The 15,539-nt window shown below is 36.3% G+C and overlaps 1 protein-coding gene across 8 annotated transcripts in view; it reads left to right on the forward strand.

Annotated features, from left to right (window-relative positions):
• Positions 1-15,539, forward strand: part of ATG5 (autophagy related 5) — a 126,254-nt gene that overhangs the window by 31,178 nt on the left and 79,537 nt on the right. For 5 of the 8 annotated variants that reach the window (XM_013056649.2, XM_045080255.1, XM_004753436.3 and 2 more), the window contains one exon: positions 14,523-14,685. The exons of the other annotated variants lie outside the window; for them this stretch is intronic. In XM_013056649.2, coding sequence (XP_012912103.1) covers positions 14,523-14,685 — 163 coding nt within the window. The remainder of the gene's footprint in view (positions 1-14,522; positions 14,686-15,539) is intronic. 8 annotated transcript variants of the gene reach the window in all.

Consider the following 15,539-nt stretch of genomic DNA (forward strand, 5'->3'; position numbering starts at 1 on the left):
TGATTCAGCAGACCACTTTTTGAATAACAAGTGTTTGGAGAACAGTGCAGATTTAGAAGTTAATATTGTGTAAAGAACCAAAAATTTGTAAGGATGATTCAGAAAATTAATGTTTTTAGAAATTTTTATATTATCTTTGGAATTCTGAGAGAGACACATTACATAATTGTAATGTGTTTACTGCTTTAAAACGTAGATTTAGATACTTATTTTGCTTTCTTCCTCCATTTATCAAAACGAGTGAAAATAGTAACTTCTTCAGACTTTTCTAATTAGCTTCAAGAATGTTTATGATCCCTAAACTTCATTAGCTTACTGAGAAAATTATCTTATTTCTCGTTCTTCACTTTTTTATTTTAAAAATTTTAAATCTGTATTTGAAAAGTTGAACATCCACATACTTCTTACCTTGATTTGCCAGTTACCAATATTTTGCTACTTTGGCTTTCTCCTTCTCTATTTTTTTCCTCTAATATTTATATTATTCCTATGGGTATGCTGCTTGCAAAGCTGAATTAAAATTAAAAAGTTGCTGTGGAATTTTTAAAAAGAGAGATTCGTTATATGATTCAGCATCAGGTGAACATAGTGGGTTCTTTAAAATTCCAGATTCTGTTGCATATCCTAAATAAAGTTTAATGAGTAAACAAAATCAGCAGTACCTTGGTGTTTTTTTTCTTTCTTTCTGGTAACGTGCTAAATTGGTGTATTTTGGTTTTGGTAAGAGCATAGATTTTAATTTTAAATTTTGGATAGTGATTATTATTGGTAAGAGCTCGCATTTGCTAGGTAAAAGAGGGTCAGCATTAAGGTAAGTGCTTCTGTGTAAAATGCTGCTGAATGATTGTGACTAGACAAAATTAGGTTTTTGGACCAAGATATTCTCTGTCTTTCCTACAGTGGTTGGAAGGCACTACCACTGGTTTTGACTGTTCTTTAAATATATTTGTGTGACTGCCCACAGCCCTTTTCTGATGGTTTCGTTCTTTCTTGCTAGGCCAAGAGCCACTGTGTCTCCCTGAGGTAATTTACTGTATTTCTGCTTTTCCACTGCGTGTTGATGACATAGGTCTGAGGTAGCTTTCCTTGTTCTTGAGTGTACTTCATGGTCATTCCCATGCTTCTGCTTCATGTACTTGCCAGCTCTGAATATTAGTAGTTGTTTTGTAGTATCTATCAGTAGTGTAGTACATTAGTTATCTGTTTCTGTGTAACAGATCACCACAAATGTAGCAGCTTAAAATAACACAAATTTATTACTTCACCATTTCTGTGGAACTTCTGCTTAGGACCCCACTGTAATCATGGTGTTGGCTCAGCTACATTCTTGCCTGGAGACTGAGAAACTTCTTCTAAGCTCACTCATGTTGCTGGCAGAATTCATTGCCATGTGATTATAGGACTGAGGGCCCTTTCTTTTGACTGTCAGCTGGAGGCTGCACTCAGCACCTAAAGGCTGCTTAAAGTTCCTTGCCATGTGGACTTTCCCAGTAAGGCAGCTTACTTCTTTCAGCCAACAAAAGGTCTCTAGAGCTAGTCTTTTAGCAAGATTGGAGTTTTATGTAAGTGTCACTTAAAATCACAGGAGTTAGATCCAGTAACCTTCACTATATTCTTTTGGTTAAGTGCAAATTAAGGCCCTGCCTATAGCCCGTGGGAAGGGATTACAGAAAGGTGTGAAGGAGGTAGAGAGGATGTAGGATCAGGTATACTTAAAATTTTATGAAATATGGTTTGTTTAGTCACTATTTTATTCATCAAATATTTATTGAGGTTAACATCTACTTTTCAGCCATGACAGAGTAATTGGATTGGATTTTTCCTCCAGCCATAAACAGCTATAAAACTGGACAAAATAAATGAAGTAGAGCTCTTTTCAGGCACTGGACATTAGAGAGAAAGAGAACAAACAAGGTGAGCACCACATTTAGCCCATCTCTGTTTCAGGGCAGTTTCCTGACTGTGTCGTGGGGAGTGGAACTCAAGCAGAGCAGGGAAGTCCTGCTGAGTTAAGGATGCAAAGATTGGAGTTCTGGGCTACTGAAGCAGCTGGAATTTGCTGAGCAGGGTTTCAGAAAAGTATAAGTGTGAGTTTCCCAAAAGTCCTTTTCTGACAGTTGTGGTGCATACTCATAGGCAATACTCCTCAAGGTCAGATAAGAGAATGCATGTTAGAGTGGGACAAGCCCCATTACACCTGGAGATGTTGGATTCTAGTCCACCCAGGGTGGAGAGAGACCTAGTTAACGTACTAAACATTTATCTGAGACCAGAAAGACCTGCTGTAGGAGTAACTATTATATCTCAGAGCAGGATTAACAAATTATGGTCTGTGTTATATCTGGCCTACTGATTGTTTTTGTTTGGCTTATGATCTAAGGATGGTTTTTTTATATTTTAGTGGCAGAAAAAGAATTTTATTTCACTTTTTTTTTTAAGATTTTGCTTATTTATTAGAGAGAGAGAGAGAATGTGAGAGAGAGAGAGTGAGCAGCAGTAGGGGGTGGGGAGGGCAGAGGCAGAGGGAGAAACTGGCTCCCTGCTTAGCAAGGAGCCCAATGTGGGGCTTGATCCCAGGACCCTGGGAACATGACCTGGGCTGAAGGCAGATGCTTAACTGACTGAGCCACCCAGGTGTCCCTAGAAAAGAGTTTTAAAAACGAATAGTATTTTGTGAAACTTGAAAATTATGTGGAATATAAATTCTAGTGACTATAAATAAATTTGTTTAAAAATGCAGCCATCTAGAGGCACCTGGATGGCTCAGTCAGTTAAACGTTTGCCTTTAGCTCAGGTCATAATCCTGAGGTCCTGGGTTTGAGACCTGTATCAGGCTCCCTGCTCAGCAGGGTGTTTGCTTCTCCCACTCCCTCTGCAGCTCCACCTCTGCTTATGCTCTCTCTCACTCTTGCTCACTCTCTCTCCAATAAATAAATAAAATCTTTAAAAAATATATAAAATGAAACCACCCATGCTAATTCATTTACCTACTACTTTGGGGCCACAAGGACAAAGTCACATTTGCTATAGACACTACGTGGCCCACGAATCTAATGCATTTACTCTCTAGCCTTTTACAGAAAAAGTTGGCCAACTCCTATTTAAGAGTAAGGATTGCTCTGGATCTTCTCTAATAAAGCCTAAAATTAGCTCTTTTGGGGATCAGGGAGAGGCACTAGGCAGAACAAAACTCATCAAGAAAGACAGTATAATCAAGAATCCTCACACTGTACTTACAATGTCCAGCATGCAACCAGTATTTACTGTACATGCAAATAATCAATAAAACTTGAAACATATCAAAAGGAGGAAAATGCTGTTAATAGAAACTGACCCTGAGAAAACTCACATTTGGAATTAGGAAGAATGAATTAAACCAACTATTAAGTCAGTGACTTAAAATAATATTATGATATTGTAGAACTAAGAAGAAAAATATATGAAATGAAAAATTCTCTGGATAGGCTTAATGTGAATTAGAGATGGCACAAGAAAGATTCTGTGAACTTGAAGTCAGATCCATAGAAATTATGCAGTATTAAGAATTGAGAGAAGAAAACTGGTGCTGGTGGGGGAGGGAGACAATCCTGATGGCCTCTAGGATAATGTCAAGCAGTCTTACATACATGTACGTAAAGGCCTAGAAGGAGAGGAAAGAGGGAGTGATTCAGGAAAATGTTTTTGTGATTCAGGAAAATGTTTTTAAGAAATAATGATTAGACTCCCATTTTTTGGTTTCAAAGCTATAGTAACCCAAACTCCATGATATTGGCATAAGGACAAACATAAATCAATGGAGTTGAAGTGAAAGTCAAAATAAAAACACATACATATGTGGACAGTTAATTTTTTTGTATGGGTGCCGAGACAGTGCAGTGAAGGAAAGAGTGGTTTTTTGACAGATTGTGCTATGACAACTGGATACCCACATGTAAGAGAATGAAACTGACTGCTATTAAAAAATAAGTAGAAGTGGATCAGATATCTAAATGTAAGAACTAAAATTATAAAACTCTTAGAAAAAATAAATTTTGATTAGGCAGTAATTTCTTAGGTATAACACTTAAAGCACAAACAACCAAAGGAAAAGAAAAACAGGTAAATTGGACTTGATCAAAATGAAATACTTTCATGCTTCAAAGGAAGTGAAAAGACAACCCATAAGAGAAAATATTTGCAAAGTCATATGTCTAAGAAGGGTCCAGTGTCCAGAGTATATAAAGAACTCCTAGAATTCAATAAGGAAAAGGTAAATAACCCAATTAAAAATGGGCAAAGTATTTGAGTAGACATTTCTCCAAAGTAGATAAAAAATGGCCAGAAGCATATGCAGTGATGCTTAGAATACTTGTTAAAAAAAAGGCAAAGAAAGATACCATTGAGTTACCTCTTCAACTTGCTAAGATAGCTATAATCAAAAAGTTGGATGATAACAGGTGTTAAAGTGTGGATTAATTGGTACTCTCCTGTGTTACATAGTAATGTAAAATGATACGCTGCTTTGGAGAGTAGTCTGGCATTTCCTCAAATCATTAAGCATAGACTTGCCATATGAGCCACCAATTCCAGTCATAGTTACATACCCCAGAGGACTGAAAATACATGTCCCCCTAAAAACTTGTACTGGTATGTTCATAGCAACATTAGTCATAATAGCCAAAAAGTGGAAGCAACCCCAGGGTTCATCAGCAGATGAGTGGGTAAACAAAATGTATATCCATATAATAGAATATAGTTGGCCCTTGAACAGCATGATTTGAACTGTGTGGGTCCACTCATGTCCAAATTTTTTTTGATAAATATAGTACTGTAATATTTTCTTTTCCTTAACATTTTCTATTTTGTAGCTTACTCTCTTATAAAATACAGTGTATAAGACATACACCATACAAAACATTTGATTGATTGTTTATGTTACTGGTAAGGCATCCAGTCAACAGATTATTAGTTAAATTTGGGGAGAGTCAAAAGTTATATGCAGATTTTCAAGTGCATGGGGAGAGGTGTGGGTTGGTAGGAAAAAACAGCTTATTGATACCAGGAACAAAAAATGGGACATTACTACTGATCCTACAGCCATTAAAAGGATAGTAGGAAATATAATGAACAACTTTATGCCAGTGAATTTGACAAATGGACATACTCAACAAAAATATAATTTACTGAAATTGACACAATAAATAGAAATGAGTAGCGTCTAAATATATGAAGAAGTTGGATTTGTAATTAAAAATTACAAAGTGAAATTCACAAAGTTTCATTGATGAGTTCTGTCAAATATTTAAGGAACAAATAGTACTAATCTTCACAGACTTTTTTCAGAAAACAGAAGAGGAGGGACTATTTCCCAGTTTGTTTAACAGGCCAGAGTAACTGATACAAGAATGTGTAATGGATATTAAAGGGGAAAAAAATACAGCCCAATATCCCTCATGAGCATAAATACAAACACTCTTAAGAAAACACTAACAAACTGAATCTTCAATAAAGGATAGTACACCACAATCTGGTTGAGATTGTCCCAGGAATGTAAGGGCGATTCAAATATCAATGAATCAGTGAAGTTCAGCACATTTATAGAAAAATAGAAAAAAATCATGCAATCACATAGATCCTTACCAAAAAAGCTTTTGACAAAATTCAGTACCCATTTATCTTCAAAACTCTTAGCAAACTTAGGAATAATAGGGAATCCCCTTGATTTGGCAAAGAGTAAATATGAAAACTCTAGAACTAAAATCATGCTAAACGGTGGCTTACTGAATGTTTCACCGTAAGATCAGGAAAAAGGGAAAGGATGTCTGTTCCTACCACTTCTATGGGTAGCTTTACTTTACTGCAAAACAAGCATTCCTAAAAAACAAGGTGCTGTTAAAAATCACAGGACTTATGGGGAAAATGCATTAAGGGCACAAAACCAAAAACTATTAGTGACAAAAAAGACAGGAACCTAATAAAAGCTAATAAAAATAAAATAAAAAATAAAACCTAAAAACATGTAAAAGTTTTACATGAGTTAAATGGTTAAATACATAAATACTACCACAAGTTTGGCACTTTATAGAGAAAAAGACTACGTTTGTAGAGATGAGGATCAGAAGGGATGACAGCTTGCCAGTGAAGTGGTGGAAGAAAAGTTACCAAATCAGACAAAATTGTAGCTTTGAATGTGGATGAGTATAGTTTGTAACATAAATTGAGGTAACGGGTCTATTGCTGAGGTTACGTTTTGTATATTTTGTGGCTCAGGTTAGCTGGGTGCAATTTTTGCGTTCATTTAGTATTGTTTATGGACAGTATTTACAGAAGTAAATACAAAATTTGCTGAAATTGTTCCCTAATAGATGATTTGCTTTGGAACAAATCCAAAAAACTTGAATAGTTTAAATATATACATAAATGTGTGTGTGTGTGTATATATATACACACACACTATTTATAAATATACATGCATATAATATGTGTATCTTTATATAGGAGCAATTAGCATGTGAAAAGATGTTCAGTACCTTTATTCATCAGGGAGGTGTATGTTTAAATCACAGTGAGTGCTCAGGGCACCTGGTGGCTCAGCTGGTTAAGCTTCCGACTTGGTTTTGGCTCTGTTCATGATCTCAGGGCCATAAGACTGAGCCCCATGTCAAGCTCTCTGCTCAGCAGGGAATGTGCTTCTCTGTCTCCCTCTACCTGCCGTGTCTCCTGCTCGTGCGTACTCTTTCTCGGTGTCAAATAAATAAATAAAATCTTAAAAAAAAACAACAAAGAAAAATGATAACATGTTCACAAAAGACTTGTGTACTTGGATACAATCTTTTTTTTTTTTTTTTAAGCATTTTATATATTTGTTAGCACAAGCTGGGGGAGCAACAGGCAGAGGGGGAAGCAAGCTCCCCATTGAGTAAGGAGCCCAGTGTGGGACTTGATCCTAGTACCTTGGGATCAGGACCTGAGCTGAAGGCAGACACCTGACTGACTGAGCCACCCATGCATCCTTCTGGATACAATTGTAATGTGTATTAACAGGTTTTTGGGTGAACAGAGTGGTTTATCAATCCAATGATGTAGTACTTAGCAGCAGAAGGCAACTATTTATACATAGAGTAACATAGATGAATTTCAAAAACATTATGCTAATAAGTAAAAAAATGCTATTAATCTTTTGCTGCAAATCAGATCAGCTAGTTGGGTCATAATGAGGGAACTGATTGCAAAGGGCACCAAAGAACATCTTGGGTGTGATAGTAATATTTTATATCTTGTTTGGGCTGACACTTAGGTAGTATTAGTTTATTTAACTGTACATTTAAAATTTCTACATTTCACTCTGAATTGTATCTCAATGAAGTTCACTTAATTTACAAAGTTTATTGAGAAAGCACAAGTGAGAAAAGTCCTGGTCTCTACCTTCTGGAGCTTAAGAGTAGTATGACCTAAGAACATAAATATTATAGAATCAACTATATGAACTTTGTAAACTTAACCTACACTTGGGAAGTAAGAAATTTCTTGGAAGAAGTAATGTTGAAACTGAACCTGAAGATTGAGGAGGATATTTTTGGATAGTTGTATAAGTGGTCAAGTGATAGGCAAGGAGTAAGTGTTGTAGGCAAAGGAGATACTTTGTGCAGAGGCACAGAAATGAGAGAGTATGGCTAAAAGAATGTTTGAGCAGATGACAGATAATCAAGATCATTGGGGCCGAGAATGTGTGTGTGAGAGAAAGGAAAGAAAATGGAGCAGGAGATTATGATGAAGAGGTTAGCAGAAGATCTAAGTCATTTAGACCTTGAAGGCTTTGGACGAAGTTTGATTTTATCATGAAAGAGCAGAGCAGCTGAGTGAGAAGATCTGATTTGCATTTTAGGAAGATCCCTGTGACTCCAAATGTGAAAGTGGAATTAAAAGGGTTAAGATTTGAGGCCTGGACCCAGTTGTGAAGTTTTTCAGAAATGTCAGATAGTTGTTAGTTTATACTAGGAAAGCAGTTCTGGGAATGCTGAAAGTGAATGGGTTCAGATCTGTTTAAGATATGGATTCAATAGAACTTGCTTGAATATGGGAAATGAGGGAGGAGGAGTCGGGGGAACTTATTTCTTTACTTTGGAATTTGTTGAAGTCTCCTATGCCTTACGCCATGTCTCATAGATAAATGAGTGTATGGGTCCTAGTCATGGGAAGGATCTTGGCTGGAGACAAGATATTGAGATGTACTAGTCTATAAATGATGAGGAAGTAGGTAAGTTTATGAAGGGGAGTATGTGGAATGAAAAAAAAGCAACGAGGTGCTAGACTAGAAACTTAAAAAATACCAACATTTGGGGCACCTGGGTGACTCAGTCATTTAAGGATCCAACTCTTGGTTTTGGCTTAGATTGTGATCTCAGGGTTGTGAGATGGAGCCTGAAACAGATTTTCTACTGGAGATTTTCTCCCTCTCTCTCTGCTCCTCCTCCCATCAAATAAAATGAATAAGTAAAATCTTAAAAAAAGAAAGAAAGAAAGAAGGAATGGTGCCAGAATAGGCTTTTGGAAATGAGAATGAGAAACTAAGAAAAATAAGTGTGGTGCCACAGACTTTTGGATGACTGCTTCAAGGAGTATATTCAGAGGTGTTAGATGTCTGATGAGGACTTAAAAGAAGGCCTGGGAGGTATCATTGTTGATCATTAGGACAACAGTTGGCAAGAGTGGTGAGGATAGTGAACAGATTGGATGGGTAAGAACTGACTCCCAGCTTGGTCACCTTAAAGGTTGGCTCTGAAGGGGAGAAGAGAGAGGACTATAGCCAGAAGGAAGCTGAGGTTGAAGGACGTTTTTTTTGTTTTTCTTTGGGTGCTTGTTTTATTTTGGAAACAACTAATAAGAATCAGTGATTAGAAAGAAAATGGTTACAGATAATTATGGAAGAAAATGGGAATAATTAACTGAACTGGATTTCAAAGATTCGCAGAATGGGATCTAGCAAACAGGTTGGGAAATAGTACTTAGATTGTACCAGGAGGGAAGCAAATGATTGGCTGAAGGTAAGTTTGTAGATTGGCTCTTGGTAAAATTAGAAGATTTAAGAAAATTGGGGCACCTGGCTAATGTTGGAGTTGTGAGTTTGAGACCCATTTTGAGTGTGGAGATTACTTAAAAATAAAATCTCCAAAAAAAAAAAAAAGATTTTAGAGAATCAAGAAAATTTAACAAATTTTAGTGTTGATTTTAGCATTAATTCCCATTAACTTTTATAGCATATTCTTCTCTCAACTTGAAAATTATATCTTAGAAAATTATTCGAAAAATCTCCCTTCCTATCCCCGCATGCACACACACCAAAGTGATCTTGGAAAGAAATCTTAAGATTTTAATAAAAGTAAGCCTGTAAACTATGCCTTTGTACTTTCCCTGTAGAATGCTGAGTCTAGTGTTAGAGGTGACTCAGCAATGAAAATAACGTTGCTGTGTATGTTAATTTGCTTACTTTGCCGTAATGAAATGCCACAGACTAGATGGCTTAAAAACAAGAGAAACTTATCTTCTCACAGTTCACGAGGCTGGAAAATCGATCAAGGTCCAGCAGGGTTCAGTTTTCGGTGAGGATTGTCTTCCTGGTGTGCAGATATTTGCCTTCTCTCTCTGTCCTTGTATGTCCTTTCCTCCTTGTGTGTGGAGAGCAAGAGTGAGACCGAAAGCCAGAGGGAGAGAGAGAGAGAGAGCGCGCATGAGAGAGAGAGAGAGAAAGAGAGATAGAAGGACACTAATCTTGTTAGATCAGGGCCCCACCCATATGAACTCATTTAACCTTAATTGATTCCTTAGAGTTCCATCTCCAGATACAGCCACACTGAGGATTAGGGCTTTTCAACATGAGAATATTAGAGGGACACAAACATTGGGTCCATAACACTATATTAGCAACTCTTGCATTTTTAATGGAGTATTAGATTCTTTATGGATCATATGGAAACTTTTTGTTTTGCTCTCTTGTCTTGAGGTATAGTTGACATACAGCATTATATTTTAAGTTTGTAACACAATTTGATATTTGTATATATTGCAAAAAGATCGCTAGTTAACATCCATCATCATATATAGTTACATTTTTTTGTCATAAGAATTAAGATTTACTCTCTTAGCAACTTTCAAATATGCAATATTACTACATTAACTGTAGTCCTCAAGCTATATGTTACATCCCCATGACTTATTTATTTCATAACTAGAAGTTTGTACCTTTTAATACCCTTCATCCTTTTTGCCTAACCCACCACCCCCTACCTCTGGCCAACTATCAGTTTATTCTCTATATCTATGAGCTTTATTTTTTCCCCGTTTAGATTCCACATATAAGTGAGGTCATTATGGCATGCATCTTTCTGTTTCCTGCTTCAATCAGATAATGCCTCAGAGTCCATCCATGTTGTCACAAATGTTGAGATCTTGTTCTTTCTAATGGTTGAATAGTATTCCATTCTGTACATACACTACATCTTCTTTATCCATTCATCCATCAGTAGACAGTTAGATTGTCTCCATGTCCTGGCTGTTGTAAATAATGCTGCAGTGAATATGGGAGTGCATGTATCTTTCTGAGATAGCAGTTTCATTTTCTTTGGATAAATACTTAGAAGTGGAATTGCTGGATTATATGTATTTTATTTTTAAGTGTTTGAGAAGCCTCCATTCTGTTTTCTGTAGTGGCTGCACCAGTTTATATTCCATCAGTACAAACGGTTCCTTTTTCTCTACATCCTCAATGTTTGTTATTTATCTTTTTGGTAATAGCCATTCTGATAGGTGTGAAGTGATATCTCATTGTGGTTTTGATTTGTGTTTCTCTGAGAATCAATGATGTTTAGCATCATGTGCCTATTTGCTGTATGTATGTCTTTGGAAAAAAAGTCTCTGTTCAGATCTTCTACCTGTTTTGTTTTTTTTTTTTTAATATTTTATTTGGAAAACAGAGATCATAAGTAGGCAGAGAGGCAGGCAGGGGGTGGGGGAAGCAGGCTCCCTGCTGAGCAGAGAGCCCAATACGGGGCTTGATCCCAGGACCCTGAAACCATGACCTGAGTCAAAGGCAGAGGCTTAACCCACTGAGCCACCCAGGGGCCCCTCTTCTACCTATTTTTTAATTGGAGGTTTGGTTTTTCTTGATGACTTGTATTATATATTTTGGATATTACCCCTTTACTAGATATATGATTCACAAGAATTTTCTGCTCTATGCTAGGTTGCCTTTTCATTTTGTTGATGGTTTTCTTTGCTGTATACAAACCTTTTAGTTCTTGTCCTACTTGGTTTGTTTTTTTTTGTTTGTTTGTTTGTTTTTTGCTTTTGTTTCCCTTGCTTTTGGTGCTGAGCTTGCAATATTATCAATAAACTGAAAGTTTTTTTTTCCCCCACTTTTAAGTAGTTCCAGCTTCATTTATCTATAATCAGACTCTCTGGATTAATATTTTAATTGAAGGACACTGGTAATAATATCTAAGTAAATGATACTTTCCAGATTACTTCTGTAAGAGTGAAATTAGATTAGTTTATTAGGCATTCTGACTTGGGAGATTCATGAAGTAAATAAATGTGGGTCAGACTTACACCTTTATTTGCAAGAATTTGTTTGGGCTGAAAAGATACGCACCTAAACACAACTGCTGATGTGTGTAAGAAGATATTAAGAATGTAATGAATCAAGAGTCTGTCTGGAATCTTACTGTGAAGCTTTTAAAAAAGGATTTCCTACTCCCACCCCAACCTAATCATGGAAGGAGGAACATCTCTTAAGTAGGAGCTGAGGGGGCTTTGAGACATCTGTCACTTTATTCATTGCCACAATTAATTCAGTTGCGGTGACTGACTACGTAGATGTTTCCTCTTTCAGTTATTGATCTCTCGTATTTCCTTTGAGTTAATTTCATTAAGTAGTTCACTTTTCTCCTAGATAGAGATGTAGAATGTTCTGTTGAAGCATACATATACAAATACATGCACTCTCTTGAGAGACCCCTCATTTGCAGTTGAGACTAATTGTTTGGAATTGTCAGCTATCAATTATGGGTGTCCCCACTGGTTAAGTTTAGAAACCTGCAAAACAGTGGAAATCGGGGAAAGGGGAAACTTCAGTACCTTCTCTGATTGAGAAGGAGTAGCAGCCTGTACTGAAGCAACACTAGAAATTTGTGGGGTTTTCCCTCCTGATTTCTCAAACCACCGTTTTGAGAGACCCTAACTCCTTTTTTTCATAATCAGATTGTATACAGTTTTTAAGAAATTCTAACAGTACATAAGCTTAAATAGGTCATAAATGCAAACTACATGGAAATAATATTTTCTTTGGAATATGAGCTTTCATATTGTTTGCCATTCATACGTAACCAAAATAGACAATTAAATTAGCAGCATAGAGAACTGTAGAATATCCAAAAAAGCTATTCTAAATTAAGAGATCAAGTATAACAAAGTTAAAGTTTTCTTAAACAGAAATAATTGTTATAATGCTAATTCATTTGAATATAATAGAATTTATATGATGTACATTTTATTATTTATCCTGGTCAGGAAGTCAGGACAAATGCCTTCAGTCTAGCCTAAGCAAAGCAAATACAGCTGATTTTAAAGATGATTAGGGCAGGGGACCCTCTCTCTGCCATCCATATCCTCTCCCATTGTTTAATTTTGCCTTTCTCTCTCTCATACTCATCTTTTGCCTTTTCATTTTTACAGACTTTTATATTTTCTCATATTCTTTACCCTTTTGTGTCTGTGTCTGAAAACATCTACCTTCATTCTTTATGGATTTTTAGTTCAAGAGCACAGTGAATCTAGAATCCCTTTGTACCTAGAGAGACAATTTGTCTCAGCTGTTCCCCTCTCCTCCAGGCAGTTGTGACCAGTGGGTAAATAGTGGCTTCCCTTTTTACTCAGCAGATCTATGAGATGAGACTCTATTAAACAGAAGGAGGGATGACTGATTCCATTTGCATCTCAAAAATAAACTTTAGAAATAGCAATAGGTAGTCAAGTGCCTTTTCTTTTGGTAGAAGGGCAAGTACTTAAAGTTTCCTAGTCATTCTGGCACTTTCCATTACTTGGATAATTTAATGTTTTCTGTTAATAGTGTCCAAATAGGTTATAACTAAATGCCTTTTTTCTGCCATATTATTTGTCTCAGTTTTTATCAAAGGACTTACAGAACCGTGACTTTTTGGTAAAATAATGTTCAAATATAATTATCTTAAGTATTTAGGTCTTTTGGAGGAAAGTAGTATTGCATAGTACTTAAAAACTGGGACTCCTGAGTCAGAATAATCCTAGCTTGACCACATATGACTTTGTCCGCTCTCTGAGCTTTTTAATTAACTAGTTAATTAATTTTTTTTAATCTATGAAATAGCAATAATAGTACTTTTTACCTCAAGGATCATTACGAAGATGAAATTATATAGTCCATATAAAAAGCATTAGTGCAATGTCCATCACACAGTAAGTGTTCAGTTAGTGTTGGCTCTTATTACTTATCTTTCTTTTTTCAGTGAAAAGAGCATTAGTCCTCTCATTTACACCACTTATCTGTCCAGTGATCATTGCTTCAACTGCCTAAAAGATTCAATGTAGGTATAGGGTATAAATTTAGCTATTTGTGTGTGTGTGTTTTTTTTAAAGATTTTTATTTATTTGACAGACAGATCACAAGTAGGCAGAGAGAGAGAGAGAGGAGGAGGAGGCAGGCCCCCTGCTGAGCAGAGAGCCCGATGTGAGGCTTGATCCCCCGGACCCTGGGATCATGACCTGAGCCGAAGGCAGAGGCTTTAAATACTGAGCTTTAAATACTTTAGCTATTTGATCTTAAAAGCTACGTTTTAAAGCTTAATCAGGGTCAAATTGACCTACAGCAAACTATACATGTTAAAATGTACACTTTGATAATTTTATACTACAATTTATGTGTTCATTTACCTATTGACATTTAGGATGTTTCCTGGTTTTTGGCTGTTATAAATAAAGCCACTGTGAATATTCACTCACAAGTCTTTGTGTGGACAGAGGATTTTGTTCTCTTAGGTAATTACCTAGTTGTAGAATGACTGGTTCTGATGATAGGTATATGTTTACCTTTTTTAAAAGACTACTAAACTGTTTCCAAAGTGGTTGTCCTGTTTTCTATCCTCACTAGCAGTATATGTACGTTCCCTTCCACATTCTTGTCAGTATTAAATGGCTGATCACAAATCTATTTTTTAAATTATTACTCTTTAATATCCTTCTTTTATGTTGTTTTTTTTCTTTTATGTTGTTTTAGACTATATATTGTTACATAAGAAAGGTTATTTGGAAAAAGCACAAAATATGCCAGGTAGCTAGGGATTTTTAACTTAAAATTTAAAAAGTATTTGTAATTATACTTTAATCTCTTTTCTGGGAAGTTAACAGATGGTTTGCTAAAAATACTGGCTAATTGGGGGAGATACACTTCCTTAAAAAGCTAATTTTCTAATAAGTGTTACCTTTTTTATGTATGTGCTTTTTTCCTTTGGTAGAGTTTTCCAGAAAAGGACCTTCTGCACTGTCCATCTAAGGATGCAATTGAAGCTCATTTTATGTCTTGTGTGAAGGAAGCTGATGCATTAAAGCATAAAAGTCAAGTAATCAATGAAATGCAGAAGAAAGATCATAAACAGCTATGGATGGGATTACAAAATGGTAAATATTGCAGTTTAATTTCTGACTACCACTTTATAAAGTATGAAATAACTATAATCCTGTGAGTAATTTGTACATCTTAGAATTAGTGGTACAAGTTTAAATTCCAGCCTCTACACACAAAATTTTGCAAAGAAGCTACCTTGTAGTATTCCCTTACATTGTACTATATCCTTCTCTTTATGGATTTTCTAGCATTAGAGTTGCTTTGCCCATAACATCAGATGGTATAAACTTCCTGCATTTAGCTTCTGGAGAAAGTGCCCTTATTGCTAGCCATGATCTTTCTAGAATTACAACTGAGTACCTTGTGTGCATGCTAGAGTACCTCCCCTGAGGTAGAGCACAGACTCCAACACCTGCTTTCTCAGAGTACTAAGACTTGCTTTGTACTTGGATTCTGTCTCTCCTGGCTGGGATTTAGAAAATACATTCAAGGGGAAAGCTGAGAGGAATCTGCAGCTCCCCTCTATATTTTTCATCTTTTAGATCCTAGCTCCTTAATCTTGCCTGCATTGATTGTCTTCGAATGCCTTCAACACATTTGTCTTATTTACAGGTAGCCATTGTTTTTTTGTTTTTTTTTTTTTTTAAAGATTTTATTTAATTATTTGACAGAGAGAGATCACAAGCAGGCAGAGAGGCAGGCAGAGAGAGATGAAGGGAAGCAGGCCCCCTGCTGAGCAGAGAGCCCCATGCGGGACTTGATCCCAGGACCCCGGGATCATGACCTGAGCCGAAGGCAGTGGCTTAACCCACTGAGCCACCCAGGCGCCCCCAGGTAGCCATTGTTTTGCATGGGTCCAGTATGCATGAATTTCAGTTAACATGCTGTAGTTAAATAATACCAGGTC

This window comes from Mustela putorius, unplaced genomic scaffold (genome assembly GCF_011764305.1).
Source record: "Mustela putorius furo isolate JIRA1106 unplaced genomic scaffold, ASM1176430v1.1 tig00000450_pilon_pilon_pilon, whole genome shotgun sequence".
Taxonomy (NCBI): domain Eukaryota; kingdom Metazoa; phylum Chordata; class Mammalia; order Carnivora; family Mustelidae; genus Mustela; species Mustela putorius.